General features: G+C 42.3%; 1 protein-coding gene and 1 long non-coding RNA gene across 3 annotated transcripts in view; one reads left to right on the top strand and one right to left on the bottom strand.

The window, feature by feature from the left end:
- The window catches only part of LOC139765130 (uncharacterized), a 399,762-nt gene that overhangs the window by 320,987 nt on the left and 53,835 nt on the right, over positions 1-24,940 (bottom strand). The window lies entirely within an intron of this gene.
- The window catches only part of LOC139765129 (uncharacterized), a 630,861-nt gene that overhangs the window by 560,545 nt on the left and 45,376 nt on the right, over positions 1-24,940 (top strand). For both annotated transcript variants that reach the window (XR_011716582.1, XM_071692325.1), the window contains exons 9-11: positions 16,174-16,318; positions 19,151-19,281; positions 20,291-20,456. Coding sequence is in view for 1 of the 2 variants with exons in the window: in XM_071692325.1 (XP_071548426.1) it covers positions 16,174-16,318; positions 19,151-19,281; positions 20,291-20,456 (442 nt within the window). In the remaining variant the exon portion in view is untranslated. The remainder of the gene's footprint in view (positions 1-16,173; positions 16,319-19,150; positions 19,282-20,290; positions 20,457-24,940) is intronic.

The following is a 24,940-nucleotide window of genomic DNA, read 5'->3' as shown; positions in this document are numbered from 1 at the left end:
GTTCGTAAATTGTTTAGGATAACTGGGATGGCCTATTCCTACAGTTCTAGCCTTCGAGAATAGTACAATATCATTGGGATGGTCTATCCCTACAGTCCCATTTCATATGCTTTTGAGAATAAGTCTAGAATCTTTATATATCATCGCTAAATCCAGACACACGTTTGTTGCATATAAGTCCTTGAAATTCGACTCTCTAGTGGGTTCCTTCTTAACGATACGCATCGAGAACTTATACTTAATCATCCTGTCTTAGTATATCTAAATTAGGGAACTTGGGTTACAGTTCCTGTCCTCCTTGAAGTAACTTCGTCATACACGATCGGGTCTGCGATCAACGTGTGACCTTAGGTACTACCATGAACACATGAACCGAATCAACGTTGAAGTTTAAGATCATCAGATCCCGCTTGTTCTGAGTGGCTAGGGGATGGAAGCATGGCTTTGCAGTGAGTTTCTACTTGAGATACTGACAGTAAATGGGATGGGATTACCCAAGGGTCTATAGCCGAGAAGGGAGATGTACGATCTTGCAAGGTGGAAGTACGTGTGACTTGGTGAGTATATATCGAAATGACATATGTTTAAAAATCTTGATCAGAATTCGCAAGCGTCTGTGTGAGATTTCTGTGATGTAAATCATGGCGTTGAGAAGGAACTTTGGTTAGAGATCGAAAAATATATAGAGAGCTCCTAGAATTATTCTCTCATTTCTCCAGTAATGGTTTTATCTTTATGATCAATGTGACAATACATATTTCTTGGCAATAATTCATAAAACGTTTTGACAAGCTTCACCACATGAAACGCATTCCTAGTATCCCCTTTTTTGAAGAAATCCTGTGGCTAAATCCACACCGTCTACGGTTACTGAATGCGAGACACAAAACCTAAGAAGGGAAGCAAACAAGGAAGCGTCATGTCTGCATATATATATATATATATATATATATATATATATATATATATATATATATATATATATATATATATATATATATATATGTTGGAAAGGATCACAATTTTGCGCGTGATCAAGGTATTCCTGTGAATCCGCGGGGAAAATGAAACACGAAAAGTTCCCAAGCGCACTTTCGTGTAATAATCACATCATCAGGGGAGACACAAGAGAGAATATAACAGTAAGTTGATATACATCGAAGAGACGAAGCTAGGACGCCATTTGGTAAACATGTTTACCAAACATGTTATATTCTCTCTTGTGTCTCCCCTGATGATGTGATTATTACACAAAAGTGCACTTGGGAACTTTTCGTGTTTCATTTTCCCCGTGGACTCATAGGAATATATATATATATATATATATATATATATATATATATATATATATATATATATATATATATATATATATACCCTATTCTTTCAGAGAATAGAATTCATATTCCCATCGGGACTCATTCTAATATAACCTCTAGCATTTCAGAGGTTCACGGGCAAATTGTTTGCTCCCGTCAGTAAGACAAGGGTGAATAATTGTGTCCCTAGATAATTGAAAGAGATGTGACAGCGTGTGCAGGACAATTTTTTTTCCCCATTTTTCATTTTCCTCTTCCCTCCTCATGACATCAGAGGACAACAACAGAGGTTTACTCTCGTTTGCGTTAGTTAACAAGCAAGTCAGTCAAGCCAAGAGGACAATAGGTTGGGGGGGAAAGGGGGAGGTGGTGGAGCTGATGGCAGCACAAACAAGGCGAAATTTCGGTCGGGCTTTATTTAGAATATGGAGTTGGAGGGACATCCATTTTTTCCCCACCCCAGTTTATGGTGATTCACTGTCGTTGAAAATTGATTCAATCAGGTTTATGATGTAGCAATAATGATAAAGGGATTACATATCTGTAAAGTTTTTTTTTCCCCCCCATTATTTGCCTTCGTAGCTTCGCAAAATCAGAGATTCGGAGCTATTGTGACTCAGAAGCACTATATTTTCCTTGCAGCAGTTGGCTGTATTCTAAAATACAGTGAATCATACACAATTACACGTACAGGAACGACCATTGGTACATAATTTGCTTCATACAAGATCGCTGATATAGCGTCTGCTTCAGACAGTATAACTAAAATGAGATCAAATTCATCCAAAAATTCAGATTCCTCCAATATACCTCATAACCTTACTTGAATATTTCAAAGCTCGGACCGAATATCCCAAAGCCCTGACCGAATATCTCATAGCCATGGGGGAATATCCCACAGCCCTGGCCGAGTATTCCCTCAGCCCTGGCCAAATAACCCAAACCCTTAACAGAATATTCCAGCCCTAACCAAATATCCCACAGACCTAGGCGAATCTCCCACATCACAGCTCTAACTGCATTACGCATATCTTTGGCCAAATGGCCTGGATCTCTAGCTGAGCTGAAGATGGCACAACCCTGGCCAAATCTCCCTTAGCTTTGGGCCAGAGAGCCAACTTTCGTGGGCCACATATCCCCACACCCTTGGCCAAATACCTTAAAGCCTTGGGTGAAAAGCTGGGCCAAACTCTTTCCTCCAGAATGGGAGTCAAGCAGACAACTCAAAACGTACAGCGGTTATAATTATATCAATTTCAATTAACCAGATGATTATCGACGCTTTAATTTCGCGTCCAGAATAACTGAATACATCAGTGCCAGTAACTGGAGTTTCATGTACGACACTTTGAAATTGAAATTCAGACGGAACACCAAATAAAAGGTAAAAAGAAAAAAAAAATAACTCAATGCATTTTCACTCCGGCGTCAAAAACAGATGACTACTGACTACCTTTATCAATGGAAATGATTGGAATTGATAACAACACTTTCCTGATAGATTACGTCCCTGGGTGGTGGGGCTCGACCATCGATTGCACGTCACTCACACACATGCCAAAGGCTCCATTATCAATGCGATAAGAATATTGATGTGCCGTTTATCTGTGATGTTAGATTTCCCTCATTGACAGGTGCAAAAAATGTTGGCCATGCTGAACCCAGATTGCATATAACACCTGTACTCATGCAGATGTTTGAGTTCATGTGTTCTTGAACACGTGAACATCTAAAGTTAATGCAGGCAAAAGTCTTCGCTGGTTCGTACACATCTTGAACACAGCGTTCGGTTGTGGACACCCGTAATTAAACAGAGACGAAGACAGGATGTCAAGCTACCAATATCATTCCCGGACTGAGAAACCAAACTTACGAGAGCAGATAGAACGATTTGAATCCGTGTTAGAAAAAGAGATCTAACGCAGGGATTCAAAATTGTCCAAGGCTTTGGTAATTTTGTTCTATCAAGTTACTTTAGACTTGAATCGTCTGATTTTACTTGTAGTAATGAGTACAGACTCATGGGGCAAACGGTGAACCTCAAATGAGGTGAAGTACGTCCTTTTTTCTTCAACACAAATGTGAACAAATGGAACGGACTGCCAATTAAAAAGGCTGAAGGCAGTACTATAGATACGTTTAAGAATACATTTAATAAATAAGTATATATATATATATATATATATATATATATATATATATATATATATATATATATATATATATATATATATATATGGACAGATAGATAGATAGATGAGAGTTTGGTATGTCTACTCGTGCTTGGTGTGTTGTCCTTGGATCTGATCAAACCTACGCTCCTGCGTCACTTTGTTCGCATCTCCCGGGAGATGCCTGTGTTCCCAAAGACAGTCGCAACTTGTCCTCTGAAAGCAGGTCCCCGAGGGTGTGGTAGACGCAGAGCACCAGCCGCAACCACGCAACTGAAGAGGAGATTCGTGGAGTAACCTACGTCCAATTCAGTCTTAACAGTTCTCCTCCTCCTGTCGCTTATACCCAGCTGTCTTTGAGAACGGGTCGCATTCCCCGGGCTACTCCGAGAGAGCCAGAATATCTGAGTTGGCGAGGGGAAGAACTTAGCTGGAACTACAAGGAGCCACTTTCACACTCTCTCCTGTGAATTGGCGTTGCATTTTCGTCTAACTTATGGGGCATGGGGAGAGCCCCCTAATTACAGTAGCTGATACGCTATAGTGCTCTGTAATGCTGGGGTTTGAATGGTAATGAGGAAGGATCCTCAAGATTGTATATATTACGGACACTCCCTCAAGGTGACGCTCTCTCTCTCTCTCTCTCTCTCTCTCTCTCTCTCTCTCTCTCTCTCTCTCTCTCTCTCTCTGTCTTGGGCACAGTTCGGCCTTAAGGACCCGAACTCAGCCAACCAGTATATTGCAATTACTGTGGGTCAGCCAACCAGTTTATTGCATCTACTGTGATAAAGTCACTTCGAGGGTGGGAGAGATTTTGTTGATGATGACTGGGATGTTTTAAATAGTATCTAAAACAAGACAGTGAAGGATGTGAGTCTGGCACAGACAGAATTGAATGAAATCAATGAATGTCTCGATTCTACAACCTATACGAAGAGACTTTATAAGACCTTCCTGATTTCAAAGTCAGTTCGTACTGCACCTTCAGCATACCTTACAAAGGCATGTCATGGCATCTATATTATTGAAATTAACGAGCAGTGAAAAAAAAATCTGAAGGAAATATCATTAATGTGGTGTTAATTATAATACCATTACAGAAATCTATCAAGGGGGCATTAGTGCCATCTCTGATAATAATATTTCATTTGTCACATAAATTGCATGAATTCTTTTTTTTTATGTGTGTGCATTTTCATAGATGGATAGCGATAAATCATTTATCCAAGTATATCACATTCACACAGTTATCATAATCATTTATCACATATCTAGACGTATAAAGATATCACAAATACAAGAGGATATATCTAAGTCCTCAAGCCTCAACGGAGAGAGCGATTATGCAGAATTCAATCCAAGATTATCAATATCTCGGATGCTAAACAGGTTCAACAGGTCTTGCGCACCTTGATTGACGTGATGCAGAGCACTATAGCAATCCAGAGCATTTCCTCCCTCCCACTGCACTCGTGTGTCCCCCTGAGACCACGAGAGGTGCGTCCTTGGACTGGTCTTTACGTACCATAACACACACCATCCCTCTTAATCTTTGCAAAGCCCAGGGATGTCCGTTGTGGTGCTGAGCGGGAGAATTGGTGCTGCGAGATGGGCGATCCGATTGGGTCGGATAATGCCGGGGTGGGTCCATCCGTTTTACGGAGGGCGAACTCAGCGCGATAGAACGGGATCGGACGGCGGAAGGAGAGAGAGGGAGAGATGCAGAGAGAGAGAGAGAGAGAGAGAGAGAGAGAGAGAGAGAGAGAGAGAGAGAGAGAGAGAGAGAGAGAGAGAGAGAGAGCTAGAATATCAAAACCACTCTCATATCATGGTGTGTCACAACACCATATTCTGACGGAAACATGAAGACCATTCATTCTCATCTGTACAGAACACCACGTAGGGGTAACGTTGACCTCCTCGCTCTCAGTACGAGCATCTTATTAATTCTCTGCCGGAGTCACGGAGCCAACCAGGCTGGCTACAGTGAAGAGGAACGAATAGACAATTTAAAGGAAAATACACAGACAAACACCGGAATCGTTAAGGGCAAAACAGTCCTATCAACATTTCCCGGTAATAAGCCGACTACTACCATTAAGCAGTGGTAGAAACAAACAGTTACGTTAGCTACACACACACACACACACACCCACACACCCACACACACACACACTACCAGTGTTATCAACGGGAACCAGACTGGCTCGTGGGGGAAACAAGTGATGAAGGACACTCCTCGTGTATTCTACGAACTGGTGATGAAGGGGAGACAGTGGTGCACTAGTGATGAAGGCAGTGTGGTAAAGCAGTGCCAGTCAGTCACTTCCCGATGAAAGTGTGTTGATAAGGACAGCGCTGTGGACTCCGACCGTCTGTTCTTAAGTCAGACCATTGATGAAGGCATTGTTGAACGTAGAGTCACTCACTAATCATATAATCTCTGCTCTTTCCATCGGCTTGAAGGCTGGCGAAGTGGATATCAAAAGCAGGTTAGCTTGTCTATCTGGGTAACAGGTTTTATCATCAACTACCAAGGCTATCTAAGCCTATCATCGCCGAGTTATAACCACCTATGGAAAAATCTTGAACGCTTCTTACAGTTTGGTCAAGATTATTCTAATACCATATACGAATCTCACTGTATATATGGCCTTTACAAGCACCCACAGTGCCGATGTAGGTTCGATGCATTGATTACCTCAAGGATATACAAGACACGCGTACATTATAGCTATAAGGGGTCAGTGCGATGGTATACATAAGTGAAAAAGTAACCATTCTCTCGTCACAAGAGAGTAACATGGTAGCTGATGATTTCTAAATAGCCACATCATCAATACTCACGTATAGAATAATGTATACGTATTTGCAACGTATTAATGGAAGGGAGGGGTACAGTAAGTCATTGCCTGCACTGTCTCTAACCAACTCTACCTCCCTACAGTTAGCCTCGCCTGAGTGAGCCTGGGTAATGGCCACTTGGTTCTTGCCAAAGCGTTTTCTATGACAAGAGAAAATATCGCGAGCCAGGAAATGCAATGATGTGTTACCTTTAGGGCGAGGGATTTCATTATAACTCCCTTCCTCCTCCACCACCACTACGACCTGCAGGAACCGTTCTCTTTAGAACCTGGTCTAGATGAGGATATGTCCAACAATAGCTCAGCTGCAGTATAGCCTGAGTGCTATACGTGTTGAGAGAGAGAGAGAGAGAGAGAGAGAGAATGGCCGTTATTGTAGAGATGAATGTCTGTGCACCAGGGGGACACATTAGAGCCGTCAAGGTCGGCAAAAGAGAAGGTTAATAGTTACATACGAACACAGACGCGATACATCCTGGCAATAAACACAACTCCAGTAACGACGTGTCACACCCTTTTGCTATCCCTGTAACGCTCGCGAGACGTGGAGGGTAGTGGAGTGCCAGGCATGTAGTGAGGTATGTGTGTACTGGTAGGAGCATATCCTTCCTCGAACTCTGCCTCATCCACTTGACCTGAGGAGGTTCTTATATTACCTTATCATCCCTAACGTGTCCCTCTCTCTTGTGGTTTCACTTCCAACTGGGTCATGCAACGAGTGAACATGACTTAGTGGGAGATTTATGTGATATATGATATTGGAGGTTGAATTCTTTGCTGCGCCTTACGAAGCCGATAAAACGGCAATTTCAGTGTACTCTGAGAGTACGTAAATCAGTGCTAGGTATATCGTTACTGGTATTCGAGAGCTTTGTAGATATCCAGTTAAGTCATACGAGTTCTGGACCTATTGACTAGCAGGGTTATTATGGCCGCCAGCATTAAGACCCACCAATTGATATCATCTTGAACACCTTCTTCAGGTATTTACATAATGCTGCGAACATACACACTAATCATTGCATGTATGGCCCTTGATTTGCCACTCGAACGTGGTGTCAGTATACCGAAGTCCAATCGTGCGTCATACTTGTGTGTGCTAAGTAATGCTGGTAAAATGTTTATGACGTATCGTCCAGCCAGAATTATAATTCTATTCAATTCCAACTACCCACTGCGTGAATATGACAACGTCCATGTAAGAACAGTACACAGACGAGGACAGACTGGGTAAGTGACAGACTCGGAGCTGTAGCTCAAAAATCAGTCAAAAGTACCCTTGGACAAGCACCATGACTACAGCTTATCTCTATCAATTTCATAAAAGCAATTTTAGCATACGTACGACTAGTGGAATTTATGAATAAATGAATGCTGATTTCGCAAGAAACCTTTTCAACTATTCAACACTTACAAATCAGGATACATTCAGTAACTTCTTGTACTTGTACGAACTGCACTGATTGATGTCGTCCCTGATATCATGGTTTGGAGAAACAGGAAATTAATTTCCCACTGACTGCTCGACTATGCAGTGAACCCCCCTCCTTCTTTCGGTACTGTAACAAGTGCTTTGAAGGACACACGATCAATACAGTCCCTCAGCAGTCAAGCCAATGGTACAATGGTGTTTGTATAAGGAAGAGGTATCTCGTCATTGAGACGGAAGGCCTGTCCTCAGGTCTCTGTTGACTCTCCATGGCCGTGCATATATGGGAAGGCGTGTATTACGCGTGTATTCCGCCTAGTAGAAGCAAAGCAACGGGACGAGGATAAGGATGAAGATTGGGAAGTGAAAAGAGAATGACTTCTCAGATGAGATTCGATGCCTCCTCCCTTGTTCGTCCTTTGGAAACCCTCCTTCCACCAAACATATATATATATATATATATATATATATATATATATATATATATATATATATATATATATGTGTGTGTGTGTGTGTGTGTGTGTGTGTGTGTGTGTGTGTGTGTAAATCTAAATGATCACCATTAAAACTTATAACTTCCTCCAAAACGTAGTCAGGAAAGTATTGAAAACTTAAGAGATAATCAAGTAGAAAGATGATTCCATCAGCTTTACGCCAGCTCGCTCAACGTTAGTCCAGATGTCCCTCTGGTGGCCAACGTTATAAGTAAAGAACCTCCCGTAATTCGATAAATCCGACGACAAAATGTCATAATACAAATTAGAAATAGAATATTACAAAGGTCCGCCATAATGTCGTCTGCAGTTCTTGATATCTGAAAACTCATGGAAAATGCAGAGCCAAGTCATCATAAGTTAATTACACCAATTACATATCCGGAATAGGGAGAAAGCGTGGGTTGAGATTCAAATTAGTTCCGGACTGTGTATACCTTGATAATATATTGTAATATCATTCTCACGTTGAATACGCCTCTTCGAACCATAACTTTAACACGTATGTATTCACACGCACGTAGGTACAGACCCACAAACAAGTACATACACATAGACACAAAGATATACAAAAAATAGCGCCTAGAATTGTATGTATGTATACGTTGAAATGTATATGTATGTATATGTGAGTTAGTGTATATACATGTGTGTGTACTTGGGTGGGTTGAGCCATTCCTCTTCTGTTTCTTTGCGCTACCTCGCTAAGGCGGGAGACGGCGGTGAAGTATAATAAATAAATATAAATATGATTTAATACTGATACATTTCTTTTTATGTTGTCGCACCTGCGAAATGGTAATGGATTATGTCACAATTATCATTCTGAAACTGAACTGAAAAGTTTCATATTTCAGTGATTCAGTGAACATTACTTTTCTTCAGATGAATTGCTCTGTCAGCAGCTCTCTTCAACGTAAGGCCTGCATAATCCACTGCCACGTAACGGTGATCAGTAAACTCTTTCTGTGCATTGATCCCTCCCTCGGCTGAACACGGGGGCCTAATGTGCGCGTGCGTGTGTATATACTGTGGACATGACACGTGATACATAATTCACTATCGTAAATGTAACCGTATTATGCAGCAATCTATCACGGCAATATTCCAGCGAGGTGGACACACCTGATCGATACCTTAGTGGTCTGCAAGGCGCCAAGAAGCGTTAACACCACCCCTCCAGCAACCATCGCACACCCAAAGTCATCTTATCACCTTCCATCCTCCTCTCAGGCTTGGTTTCTGGGGGAGACCCTGTCTCTCGCCGTGACAGCTCAAGTCTATGCCCAAGATCCCTTAAACGAGGTACTGATTCATCAGGCTCCTTGTTGATGCATGTTTCCATGTATCATTTATTGTACAATCTTCTTGATCTGGATTACCCTTTCAGATACTCTCTGCTTCTTTAAACTTTGCAAAGGTCAAGCGCCTCTAGAAGATGTTCGTTGTGTCTCACCCGATATAGAGTGTCGTGGTTTCCTGACGCATGTGAAATATTCTATAATAGTATTCCTCTTCCATTGGATTTGATACCACTGCCATTCTACTTAGATATGTTGTTCTCCTCTCAGAAAGAAATGAACTCCGAATGCAAGCTGAAGTTCGTCTTCCCAAGACTTTATTGCATAGGTAAGTAAGCTGCGCATTCCTAATGCCTCTCTTGCGTCTACGTTGATATTAGCGCGGCTCAAGAGCTTTGGTCTCGTTTCAGCAATGCAGATGATTCACTGGTGAGGGACCTTTCAACGTGTACAAGTTCAACAATATTTTTCCCAGCGCTAAAGGTTATTGCTGCCAGAAGACTGTAAATCATTCGTGGGAGAACAATAGCTTTGAAAAATGTTACATCATCGATCTTGCTTCTCTCGTCTTGAAAGTGCTCAGTACCCGACCCATCATCACCTTTACTGCAAAATCGACAGTTATTTTGTAATATCGAAGGATGAAGCCATCCCAGACTTCTCCACTTAGATCTTTCACGCCTAATTCTAGTCAAAGGGAGGAATGCTTAACGATGGTTAAGTCATTTCTAACAATCATAAAGAAATATATCTTAGGATATATTTGGCTAGAGATTACAGATCGAACATCTTATTTTCCGACTCATCCACATGTGCTAATTCTTATTACTAATTCTCATAAATGAATGAAACAGGAAATAATGAAATATTGAATTGGGTCGTTTAAAGATGTCGTTTAGAGATGTTTTGGTCAGATGTTTTGCACATGACGCAAAGTGATAATGCAACATAAGACCTGACTATAGTTTACAAATGGGGAGAGAAGAAAGCCTAAGGGAATTTAGTGAAAAAGAAATTAAGCAAATATGCCTTGGGACGATTAACACAATACCGCTGACTTCCAGCAAAGACCCAACCCTGAGAAGATATAAAGAGTGAAGAAAACCACAACGATCGAGTTATCATATTTACGAAAGTTCAAACAGAACAATATATAAACAGTTCTTTTAAGGCAAATAATGAGAGGTATGACAATGAGAACTCTCATAAAAAAGAGACAGAAAGATAATGACGAGGGTAGTAAATTGGACACAGAACAAATGTCAAACATCTAGGCTTCGTGGTAAATTGGAAACTAGAATTTAACGAACATACTGAAACAAAATTTGTTTTGGCGAGTCAGATAATGAGCGGTGTGATAATGAGAACATTCATAAAGGAAGAAAAAGAAGCTGATGATGAAAGTATTTAATGTTGTGGGTACCTGCCACATAAGATAGAATTGATAAACTTGAGAGAATTCAATAATACTTCACAGGTACAACAAAGAGAATGGAACCTCTGAACTACTATGACAGATTAAAAAGAATATAAAAGATAATTTCATGGGAGAAAAGGTGGATTTATTCGCGACAGCAAGAACAAAACATTTCACAATCTGAAAAACTATGATTATAAGAGAAAAAGCAACAGAGTCGAAAACAATACATGAAAATCTAATAGAAAGACATTGAACAAAAATACTCGAAATTCTTCTTAGAGACATGGAAAGGCTATTCAATTCTCTATCCAATGAAGTGGGGAATCTTTATTAGGAATCTCCATGGAAGCCTTGAAAATGGACTTTTAACAGATGGTTGAATAGGAGGACTGGAACCAACCGTAAACAGAAGACATCTTGCAGGAGCTGGTTGGCATCGGAGAGCAACGGTGTGGAAACACCAAGCCACATATACGAGTGGCGGCGGGAGAGGACATCAACAAAAGAACTTTAATCAACTCTAGTGGTGAGCGTCACGCGCTAGCCCTTTGCCTCAGGCAGATATCCCGCCGTAGGTACTCGTATGCAGGTATATATATATATACTCTCTCTCTCTCTCTCTCTCTCTCTCTCTCTCTCTCTCTCTCTCTCTCTCTCTCTCTCTCTCTCTCTCTCTCTGCCTTTGTGTCCCCTCTCCTTAGAGGTTTCTTCAACACACTCACCAGGACATCCCACACCCGCCTCCTCTCCCCTGCCTAAGCTAGCACCATCCGCACTATAGAGCACCCTCTCCCCTCAGCGCGCCCAACCTTCTTTCTCTTAACTAACAAAGAAACCCGGGAAGACCCAGGACACACTTTTGGGATTCTCTTATCTTTAAGTACCTGTCCCGAGAGCGGGCGAGAGGAGAAGAGAAGCTGCCTCGTATGAGGTCCCGGGGATGATGGCGCGTGAGTTTTACAGTCGTAAGTACAACGCAGCTAGGGAAGGGGGAGCTAGCTAGGGAGAGACGTTTCCCCAGCCGACCCGTTTTCAACGCATTCACAGCCAAGGGTATTCATTTCTCCCTCTGCACGCCTATCAACTCATACATAAGCCAGTAATGCCTGCCTGCTCACTCATAAACTCATTCACCCACGTATGCTTATGTATGCACTGATCTAAACCAGGTATTCCTATTTACCAGACTTCCTCAGCACATGTATATTCACTATGTTCATTTACACTCTCCAAACCCCCGATTTATATCATCTACCACCTCAGTCATTTTTGGATCCAAATATCCCATCACAATATTCAGAAAATCATATGTATATATATATATATATATATATATATATATATATATATATATATATATATATATATATATATATATATATATATGTGTGTGTGTGTGAGAAACTGCAGAAGCTGGTGACTGAGTTTGGTAAAGTGTGTGAAAGAAGAAAGTTAAGAGTAAATGTGAATAAGAGCAAGGTTATTAGGCACAGTAGGGTTGAGGGTCAAGTCAATTGGGAGGTGAGTTTGAATGGAGAAAAACTGGAGGAAGTGAAGTGTTTTAGATATCTGGGAGTGGATCTGGCAGCGGATGGAAACATGGAAGCGGAAGTGGATCATAGGGTGGGGGAGGGGGCGAAAATTCTGGGAGCCTTGAAGAATGTGTGGAAGTCGAGAACATTATCTCGGAAAGCAAAAATGGGTATGTTTGAAGGAATAGTGGTTCCAACAATGTTGTATGGTTGCGAGGCGTGGACTATGGATAGAGTTGTGCGCAGGAGGATGGATGTGCTGGAAATGAGATGCTTGAGGACAATGTGTGGTGTGAGGTGGTTTGATCGAGTAAGTAACGTAAGGGTAAGAGAGATGCGTGGAAATAAAAAGAGCGTGGTTGAGAGAGCAGAAGAGGGTGTTTTGAAATGGTTTGGTCACATGGAGAGAATGAGCGAGGAAAGATTGACCAAGAGGATATATGTGTTGGAGGTGGAGGGAACGAGGAGAAGAGGGAGACCAAATTGGAGGTGGAAAGATGGAGTGAAAAAGACTTTGTGTGATCGGGGCCTGAACATGCAGGAGGGTGAAAGGAGGGCAAGGAATAGAGTGAATTGGAGCGATGTGGTATACCGGGGTTGACGTGCTGTTAGTGGATTGAATCAAGGCATGTGAAGCGTCTGGGGTAAACCATGGAAAGCTGTGTAGGTATGTATATTTGCGTGTGTGGACGTATGTATATACATGTGTATGGGGGTGGGTTGGGCCATTTCTTTCGTCTGTTTCCTTGCGCTACCTCGCAAACGCGGGAGACAGCGACAAAGCAAAAAAAAAAAAAAAAAAAAAACAATATATATATATATATATATATATATATATATATATATATATATATATATATATATAATCCCGAAATGTAATACAATTAATAAGAGTAGCATTATAATCCAGCTTATTAGATTACACGTGAATGAAAACGGGGACTTTTTCTAATAGCCAAAGCTGGAGCGTGCGTGTGACAGCTCTGTGCTCATCCATTTACAGAGATAAAAAATAAATACGTTTTCACCGCGGAGCGCCACAGGCATACTATTACAACCCGGGTCTTCACATTCTGTCCCATTACCATATTGTGTGGCATTTCCTCATCCCACTACGAAAACTGATTCCTCTCTCATTCCCCCATGGAACCTCTTTTCAATCGCTAGTCACCCACGAAGAATCCGCTTACATCATCCAGTGGCCCACACCAAACACTTCACATCGCTCGCTGACACCCTCCTACATCTCCAACCATCTAACATCCAGTGACCCCGCACCTGCATCGAACGCCATCCACCTAAGGCCCAGTTACAGTCAAACCTGCCAATGAACTCTCTGCCCACATCTCGTATCTCCCACTGACTCCCACTTACACCTCATGTCATTCACTCACCCAGCCCTTTCCCCATAACATCTATTTCATCTTAATCACTCTTCATATCATCCCTAAACTCCTCAGCCATTCACCTAGCCCTTTCCTCATAACAGATAAAATATCTAACTCCTTAAACCATCTTGTATACCCCACCCACTCACCTGATCCTTTCTTCATGACAGCTATTTAATCTAACTCCTTAATCATCTTGTATAACCCACCCACTCACCTGATCCTTTCCTCATAACAGCTATAATATCTAACTCCTTAAACCACCTTCTATACCCCACCCACTCACCTGATCCTTAGTTCATAACAGATATTTAATCTAACTCCTTAAACCATCTTGTAAACCATTCCCATACTTTTGTCCAGCTGATCCACACCCTCACCCACGCACCTGATCTCCATGCACACTGACACAGAGTCACATCTCATACTGTACCCTAGTGAACCCAACCATCTTACATCGTCCCCTAACACTGACTAGTGATCTCCAACAGACATCATCCCACTTACAGTACTTCCACCCACGCCCCTGTATATATTCACTGACCACAGCTCTCTCGTTACCAAAAGGCGCTTACCCATTACTCACCATCTCGTGCCCACACCTGATACCACATACTATACACCCAACTCTTTCATAGACCACCGAACGCTCTCTAACACCTCACTCCATCTAGTTCCTGACATCACCTCACGCCACCCACCTCCCACCAACACCTCACACCACGAACTGAATTCCACTTTTCTTGCCACCTGCTCGGTCGAGAGTGTCTTAGGGCTTATGTAAAAGTCTTATATATCAACGTGTGCTTATGGCACGGTAGCTTTTAACCCAGAACATTTTCACCAAAATATATACATTAAGCATTATAACTCAGTTGAGACGGCTGATGGAGGTGTTGAGGGTGTTGGAAAGGGGAGGAAGGGAAAGATGGAGACAAGAGACGGGTGATGGAGGTCTAAAGGATGGTGGGAAGGGGAGAAAGAGGGAGATGGAGACAGAGGTGGGAGATGTTTAATTTGGGAGGTCAAGAGGAGACACAAGCATCATACGAGGTAATGACTGCACCAGGAAGAGTAAGTGCTCTAGAGGCTCTATAGCTGAGGCTTCCAGTGTTTCAAAATGGGATTCGTCAACAGTGACAATCCACACTGAGGGTCAGCTTCCTTCATGATAATAACGAACGGGAAAAACTGACACACACACACACACACACACACACACACACACACACACACACATATTACACCACACACACACGCACCACAAAAAAGAAAAGTTACGAAATTATGATCGTGGACAGCAAGCAAAAGTTTAGAAACTTTTGCGACAGTAGAAAAAGTTCAAGAGATGGGGACCCCACGAGTCTAGCCAGAACTCTCTCCACGTACAGTGCAAATAAGTAATTTTACAAATTGAAACACGTCAGTGTTACAATCAACACTTCCATGGCGTCTTCACTCTTCGTCGATTCAAGAAACTTGGGTACCTTGAATCTTGAGGATTACATAGGCGAGTCATTCATCAACTGATATGTTCTTCCATTACCTTAAATCATTTCCCCCAAGAAGGCCTTCACTAAGGCATGTTTCGTCCGTGTCATGACTGTCACTATATATGTATTGGATTATGCAGTAACCGAAGGGCGTGCATGGGAGAGACTGTTGAATGAAGATGTGCTGGAAGGAGCAACAGGTTGGGTGTCTGATGACCTATTGGTGGAGACGAATATGAATGTGCTTTTTGGTTTTAGGGAAGAAAATGGTATGGATGAGAAGAAAGAGGTAGAAGTGAGTGAGCCAGAAAGAAGCTCCTGTGAAGAGATTCCAAGTGAGAATGAGAAAAGGATGATAGAAGGTGGGAGTCAATGAAAAAACAAAAAAGGAGATTGGGTGAGGAGTGTGCGATTGAAGTGTGTTGTATGCGGAAGGTGGTGGGAGGATGTGGGGGCATGAGAAAGACTACTGAGTAGTGGGATGAGGAATGTAAGCTGCTGGAGAAAGGAATCAGAGGTGTCCATACCTGCAGGGAGGGTGAGATGCATGCATGGGATAGAGCAATCTGGAGCGACGTGGTATACAGGGGGCGACGTGAAGTCACTGGACTGACCCAGGGCATATGAAGTGATCAGGAGAAACCACGGAAAGGTCTATGTGTGTGACTTGACTTTAGAACCAGCTTCTCTCTCTCTCTCTCTTACACAGACACACACACACCTCTTGATCTCCCTCTCCCTCTCTCTCTCTCCCCTCAGACAGTCACCAGGGCTGGGTCCTCAGACAGCCGGGTGGTGTGGATCGCCCAGCCAGAGGACAACCAGAAGGGGCTCTCCTGCATCGCCACCAATCCTCGTAACCCTCACTACTACCTCAGTAACTACACCAGACTCATCGTCTACCGTAAGTAGCCTATGTATCCTTATGTTCCGTAAGCAGCATATTTGTCCCCATGGTCCCTATGTAGCATCCGTATTGCCATGTTCCATAAGTTGCATCGGTGACCTTATGCTCCTTAAGAAGCATTTGTATCCTCATGTTCCCTAAGGAGCAACTGATTCCTCCCTCTCCATAAATGGTACTGAGATTCGACTTGTTCCGTAAATGATGTGTGGATCCTAGTGTTCCGTAGGTAAAGACAATTCGGCAACTAACTACTTGTGCTCAATAAGTAACACCATGGCCGTCCTGCTCCGTAAGTAACACGAATTCTTCCCCTTTACAACTACCTCGCTTACCATCCCTTCAAGCCCACCGAAGCGTTCCGTAAGCGTCGCAAGTTACGAAAGGAGCACCAGCCCTTAAAACACTTATTACCACCTCACAAGCTCATTCCAGGCTTAGACGCGCTCCGTAAAGCATCACACAGCTTTGGCACGTTCCATAAGTAGCACCAACTCTATATCTCTAATATCAACTCCCCACCAGCCTCCCTATATATCGTAAGTAGCGCCATACTGGTCAAGTAACACTTGAGTAGCAGTAATACAACAGGAATCGCGGTAAAAAACTCATCACCCCCAACCGATGCTTTTTGTAAGTACCAAAAAGAGTAACTTTTCCCATCGACTGCTCGAAATTGGGGTTACGCGGAGGTGGTACATCGTCTCTCCTCTGAAGGCGCGTACGTAGAAGGCGCTTACGTAGTGTAAGGTGGCCCGGCGCCCTTGTGAAGGCAGCAATACAAAACCACATCACCTTCAATATGTACCCGGGGGGACAATGACCTGGCCCTAATGACAACGGACAGTTAGCCTTGCCTCTGCCTCTTTTATCGTATAGAAAAGAATGTGGGCAAACCTTTTGTACCTCTGGCCCGAGTTTTTCTTGCGTTTCCCCCACCCACTGGAAAAAAAAATGAATAAAAATCCCGTAAAAGTGGAAGAAAAATATTCTAATGGACCGTGATACTCTGATAATGACATTTAATTGATTGGGTCACTGAAAAAAAAACAGCACTGTGGGTGTGTGTTTTTTTTTTTCATGGGTTGTTTAGCTGGTGGATGAGTGTTGTAATGGTCAGGTGTGCTGGGATAATGGTTAGGTATTCAAGGGTAATGGTCAACTGCTGGAGTAATGGTACTAGTAATGGTCATGTCCCTGGGGGGATATAGTCAGTCACTAGTTAGTGACCTGGTACGAAGCTATTGTTCACGTATTCGGTAATGGTACGGTTGTGGAGGAATGGTCAGGTAACGAGCCAACAGCCACTTATTTGGACGAACGGTCAGGCACTTGGATAAGAATTAGATACAAGGGTGATAGTTAGATACTAGGTTAATGGTCGTATACTAGGTTAATCGCCAGGTACTAAGGCAATGGCCAGGTACTGGAGTAATGGTCAGTTACTTCGATAATGGCTGATTTGTGTGTGTGTGTGTGTGTGTGTGTGTGTGTGTGTGTGTGTGTGTGTGTGTGTGTGTGTGTGTGTGTGTTCGCCTTCTTGGTTCTGAGAAAAGCTCGCAGTGCATGTCAAAGAATTTCATTAACATATATCTATTCGAGTAATTACCCAGTGAGGTAAATTCCAGGACATTGTTTGATGCAAAAAGAAAAAAAAAACCGTTTCACTGACATATTTCCCAATATATTCATCTATATGATATCATCATCAATCATTCATTTATATAACCTATATACCTTATACTAATGATATATAATGGAGGAAAGATATATAGGGAAGATAAAAAAAAAAGAGAAGGTAATGTTCTCCTTTGTTTTACGAGGTAGCGTGTGGTAGACAAGTATATATTAGAAACGAAAAGATACAAAGACAAAAGCTATTTCACTGCTCATACAATATGAGTCAAATATAAGATCATAAACATCCTTACTTGATCTTACCCTTTGTAGAGAAAGGCATGACTGAACAAAGCTGGGACACACGTGTACAGACAGTCTTACGAAGGCAAAGCCTTGACATGCACCCTCATCACTAAACGCCAATCGATCGTGTCTCACAAATTCTCAGCAATCCTCTGCTCGTACGAAGATGTCTAGGGTGAGGGTGAGAGTATATATATATGGTCATTAACCATGACAGTGGGAGTGGATTCATGGCAAGTATGTTAGTACTTTTCTAATGTCATGTTTAGTAGAGAGGTGTATCCTACTGCAGCAGAGACAACAGAGAAAGAGAGGTGAGTATATGTTCTTTTTTTTTTATCAATGACTCATTAGATGAAGTCTCTGGTAATGATTATATTATTTCCCTGATGCTCATGACCATGTATTAATATAAACCTTTGTAGTCATGCAAACTGGAATTGTAACAATACTCTCTCTCTCTCTCTCTCTCTCTCTCTCTCTCTCTCTCTCTCTCTCTCTCTCTCTCTCTCTATCTATCTATCTATCTATCTATCTATCTCCTATACACGATCGACGGGACGAGACAAGTCCACTTACCCCCTCTCTCTCTAGGCCGGTTGGAACACCAGTCTCTCCGCCTCTCCTCCTCCTCCTCCCGAAGACTACGAACTGAACACATGCTTATCTCATCTGCTGATCCCATCACCCATAACTTGCATCTGTAGTCCTCTTCTTTCTCTTCCATATATCTCAACTCCTTATCCCTTTTTCTTTCACCTATGACACTAAAAGGTTGGCAGATAGAATCCCTTTATGTAAACTTAAGGGTCTCCCATCCGCCACCTCTGGCGTCCATGGAATTCCAATAGCCACTTTTGTATTCTCCTCAGCTGTCTTATTCCTCCTCCCTCACTCTCCTGGCCACAGATCCTCCCATCGTTTCCTTGTCCATCGGCCGTGGGCTGGACCCGTCAGCCATCAGGGAGGGCGCTGACGTCTACTTCACCTGCAGCGTCCAGGCAAACCCTCCGCCCACGAAGATCATCTTCTTTCACGAGGTGAGCCAGATCTCCAGCCGCTGTCGAGGGGGAGTTTTTCTTTCTCGTGGCAACATCTTCTTTTTCTCTCTCTTGGACGTTCGCCTGGCCATGCCCATCGTGTTGTAAAGAACTGATACTCCTTCCTCTTACAAGGGGGGGACCCAGGTCATATGTGTTGTCCAAGAGGGTTATGGCTGACACTCTCAGAGCCCATGGTGTCATTTCTATGCCAACGAACGCCTATGATAGCGACCGTATGGCTATGCAAGAGACCAGCGTCAGTCGCCCACTGAGTGCCATCAAAGATCCCTATATAGAATGAGCAACGAAGAGTGGGGAGGGAGGCGTTCTGTCTACCCACTCTGGTAGAAGAAGGAAGAACGGGGAACATGATGATAATAACAACATAAAAATTCTCAAGCACTCATGGGACGACATGGGACAAGTCAGTGATGTTAGAGCAAAGTACAAAAGGTAAGGTCACAATTGAATGTTAGGCTAGAGAGATATGGTGTAAGATGTGAACAAATATTTCTCAACGAAGATGAAGTAATGAAGCGAGCACCATTGTAAACCTCAAACCTCCATAGGACAAGAATAAAGAACTAAGAGTTGGGTGCCAAGCTTCATTCCCATAAGGACATAATAGTTATCATAAATAGGAAGAAAGCCACATACACACTTATAGAAACTAAAGTCACACACTCCCACACGAACCTAAGTTCTGCAGTGAATCTCCCAAACCCGATCTATCCCATCTCTTACATAGCTGTCTCTCGGAACCGTAAAATGGACTAGTTAGTTCATTGGATAAGTCTGTCGTAATAATCATCTTTCCCATGAGGCTTATAATCATGTTCCAACAAAACTTTATGATCATGTTGACTGGAATTATACAAATAATCTCTCTTTCTCTCCTGCTCTTATCTATATACAATCGACTGGAGGAATGAAGTCCAGTCACCTCTTCTTCCAGTCCCCAAATACCATTTGCCTAATGACTAACTGGACGTCCCTGGGATTACAGGGCACGGAGGTGGTTCAGGACAGACGAGCGGAAGGCGGGGTGCTGGTGATGGGCAACTCCCTGGTGCTGCAGAAGGTGCAGCGTGGAGGTAGCGGCCGCTACTCCTGCAGAGCCATGAACGCGAGGGGCTCCCACACCAGCAACTTCGTCCGCCTGGACGTTCTGTGTGAGCCATGATTTCGTCCAGTGTCTTTGTTGTGGTCTTATGCCTAAGTGTATCTGTTTTCAGGTGTGTGTGTGTGTGTGTGTGTGTGTGTGTGTGTTCTGATCTAACATCCATTAAGGATATCTAATCGTATGTGATGCGTTTCTAATCAATAATCATTTCTTCCAAAGGATAATCTAATCTTATATTGTTATCTATTTCACTGGTATATGTCTACTCAGTGATCACATGGATCTTTTCTAGTTCATAAGTTAATGTTCGTCTGAACTTATATACCCAGTCGTTTCCAGCATGATTAATATGCAAATGATTTCTTCCCTCAATCCCTCTCTTTCTGTCCACTCTTTAGACACAGAACCTATAGAGATATTCATGGATGAATGTTTCTAACACAATAATATATTTCGCCCTATAGAGATATTCATGGATGAATGTTTCTAACACAATAATATATTTCGCCCTATAGAGATATTCATGGATGAATGTTTCTAACACAATAATATATTTCGCCCTATAGAGATATTCATGGATGAATGTTTCTAACACAATAATATATTTCGCCCTATAGAGATATTCATGGATGAATGTTTCTAACACAATAATATATTTCGCCCTATAGAGATATTCATGGATGAATGTTTCTAACACAATAATATATTTCGCCCTATAGAGATATTCATGGATGAATGTTTCTAACACAATAATATATTTCGCCCTATAGAGATATTCATGCATGAATGTTTCTAACACAATAATATATTTCGCCCTATAGAGATATTCATGCATGAATGTTTCTAACACAATAATATATTTCGCCCTATAGAGATATTCATGCTTGGATGTTTCTAAAGCAAAAATATATTTCGCAAGACACCACAGTGTGCTTATATGAGAGGGAATAGCCTGGACTCATAATCTATAAATGTAATCCCAGTTTAGAGGTACAAGGCTGGATTACCTTAATTACATGTGTGCTACTGGCAGGTTCACAGCTGGTTATCTCCAGTGTACGATGGAGCTTGATAAACTGCCTTGAGAAAAATAAATGCCCAACACTCACATCAAAATTGCTCCAACACCTTATCTCAAGTCCAATGTGCATATCCTAAGAGGGAATATGACACACACACACACACATACACACCCACATATATATATATATATATATATATATATATATATATATATATATATATATATATATATATATATATATATATCATTCTCTCCCCCCCCACCCCCACGCACCATTTCCATCCCGCTGTCTCACTCCCTCTCTCCCTCTTTCTTCCCCCCCCCTTCCTAATCTTTTCTCTCTCCTTCACCCTCTCCCACTATCTCACGTTAAAATTACTTTAGCCGGGTCTCGAAATAAGATTTTTCCCGGGGAACGTGGACCCGGAGTTGGCACACTGAGAAGGAGGGAGGTGGGAGAGAGAGAGGCATGAACTGAGATGTTGTAGTGGAGAAAAAGCTTGAAACAAGTTCCTCAAACACGCTGAATATGTACGAGCGACCTCGGAGACATCCACGCCTTGATTCCCAACTTGCTAAACTTGTTTCCCTCCCTCCCTCACTCCCTCACTCACTCACTCCGCCTGCCTTATTAATCATTTAAGCAAACAAGACCGTAAGATGAAAGTACCTCTGAACGTCTTTCTGTACGTAGCTTTCCCATCTCCTCTCTGCCATGTCTATCACGCATTTGCCACCTTTAAAAGAAGACGATTTATATGACCTAGGATATATATATATATATATATATATATATATATATATATATATATATATATATATATATATATATATATATATATATATATATATATATATTGGTAGATATCGGAAGAACATCTAAAGTTACTCTGTCATGACTAAAAGTTAAACGATGTATCGTGTTTGTTGAACGCGTTGAACACCTTTGAACTGACACCACCTGATGGAAAATGATTTGTGCATTGATGCAATAGATTCTTCAGCTCTCTTGATGTTCTGAGACGCTTCGAAAGCAGATGATAGTTGATATCTGAGACGCTTAGATAGCTAGTGAGTCTTCATGTTTGAGGCTCTTGGATAGCAGGTGATTCTTGACGTCTGAGACTCTTGGATAGCAGGTGATTCTTGACGTCTGAGACGTTTGGATAGCAGGTGATTCTTGACGTCCGAGACGTTTGGATAGCAGGTGATTCTTGACGTTCTGAGACGTTTGGATAGCAGGTGATTCTTGACGTCTGAGACGTCTTGGATAGCAGGTGATTCTTGACGTCCGAGACGTCTTGGATAGCAGGTGATTCTTGACGTCTGAGGCTCTTGGATAGCAGGTGATTCTTGACGTCTGAGACGTCTTGGATAGCAGGTGATTCTTGACGTTCTGAGACGTTTGGATAGCAGGTGATTCTTGACGTCTGAGGCTCTTGGATAGCAGGTGATTCTTGACGTCTGAGACGTTTGGATAGCAGGTGATTCTTGACGTCTGAGGCGTTTGGATAGCAGGTGATTCTTGACGTTCTGAGACGTTTGGATAGCAGGTGATTCTTGACGTCTGAGGCTCTTGGATAGCAGGTGATTCTTGACTTCTGAGGCGCTTGACTCACAGGTGATGCGTGAGGGTTTCTGATGAGCTAGGATGGCGTTCTCAGAGCAGCATCAAGGGAGGCAATATTCACATCTGTGGCGTCAATAATTAACAAACGTCTTTAGTTACAGACTCACGCAAAAAAAAAAAGAGATATGCAATACAGTTTTTATTTCCGGGTCCAAACTTGAGGGTAAAATGTCCGTGTTCTTAAAAATTCTGGGATTGCCAGGAGCTGAGAATAATTCGTGGAGGAAGGAGTGTTATTCTGGGGTTTTTTTGCTGAGCCAGAAGTCATAGGTCTTGGTAGATAGATCAACTTTGTTATCATTACTTAGACTCTGTGATATAAATCTGTGAATGTACAGAGATTAATGTGAAGTCATTATAAATACTGAGTATTAAGTCAAAGCGGCATTTAATCGGCATTTAAAGGGACGTTATAAAAGATTTTGGGTTGTACAGATTTTCATCTGCACGAACGAACTTTCAGACGATTCTGCTGTGTTAGAGTTACCAATCTCTTGATTTGACACGAACGCCTTTTGAGAAAAAGTCACTCTTGCTTGATCGTCACAATCTCATTTCAAATAGCTATTGATAAAAAGAAAAAAGAAAAAATTCTCGTTACTTGAAAATTTCATGAAAGACCTGAAAGTTTAGTTGTGGTTTTAGGGAAAAAAAAGAACGAGAGACTCTATAACGAAATCGAACTCCAAAGTGAAGTCGAGCTCCTCAGCTAATGTTTGGAAAGTAAAAGAATCGAATAGGGATTCCAAAACTTTGATTAATCTAATGAAATCCTAAATGAGAGTTGGAAGTTCGGATACAAGAGATGACCGACGACCTCTCCATGCTGCTGCAGATGGGAAACTGTTACATAATTTATCTACCCATCAAATCAGATATTCATATATCTTATGCATAGTCTACTGTCTTGAAAAAGATTCCGTCGTAGAGATGTAAAAAGAGATGTAAAATCTTCCAACTTTTCCGAAGTTCCCTTATTAAATCCAGGGACTTGTTTTCCCTTCATGCCGAAATGAGTATCGGTCTTAAAGCTTCAAGTCTCGCCCTGGCCAAACTTTTATCTCTGGAGGCGTGTCATTTCCTGGACGTCAGCCCTAAGAGAAAAATAGAAGTGCCTCCGGCAGGAGAAGAGAGAGAGAGAGAGAGAGAGAGAGAGAGAGAGAGAGAGAGAGAGAGAGAGAGAGAGAGAGAGAGAGAGAGTACACGGTGTCTTAGACACGCGAGGCTGAAGGTACGAGAATCAGCGGGTACTGATATGTCGCAAGGAGGCTCGCTCCTCTGTCTTGGTCCAAAGCACGGTTGGTGCTGGACCTCGAAAGAGAGACGGCAGAGACTTTATCTCGATGCCATGGTTGATGTTGATTCAAGTGAGGGTGAGACATCCTTATCTTCGTGCCAAGGGGTGGGTGCTGGACCACAGATAAAGGAGTGTGGCAGATATGGAGGACGTTCATGTTGGCTGGTGTGGGTGTTGAGGGACGTCCCTCTGCCTTGGTGCCAGAGACTGATGCTAGATCACGAAGAGAAGGATCCTCGTTCTCGCTGCCGAGGTCGATAATGACCCGCGTACGAGAGAGAGAAGCGCCTCTGTCTTGGTGCCCAAGTTGAATGGTATCTCACGAAGGGGAGAGAGGCGTCTCTAAGATGGTGCCAGGGTTGATGGTATTTCACGAAGGTAAGGACACCTCCATCTTGATGCCCGGAGTTGATGCTAGCTCACGTCTAAGCGGTGATTAGCAGATTTTCTCTCCTCTTTATAATCAGGTGACGTAATATTCCCTCCATCAATAGCAGAAAGAAAGTAAATTGACTGTCCATCACTGGTGTTTGGGCCAAGACATTAATTCTGATTAAACTCGTTACTCTAACGTAATCCTAT

Source organism: Panulirus ornatus, chromosome 52 (assembly GCF_036320965.1).
Source record: "Panulirus ornatus isolate Po-2019 chromosome 52, ASM3632096v1, whole genome shotgun sequence".
NCBI lineage: Eukaryota > Metazoa > Arthropoda > Malacostraca > Decapoda > Palinuridae > Panulirus > Panulirus ornatus.
This window is presented reverse-complemented; position numbering and strand designations above follow the sequence as displayed.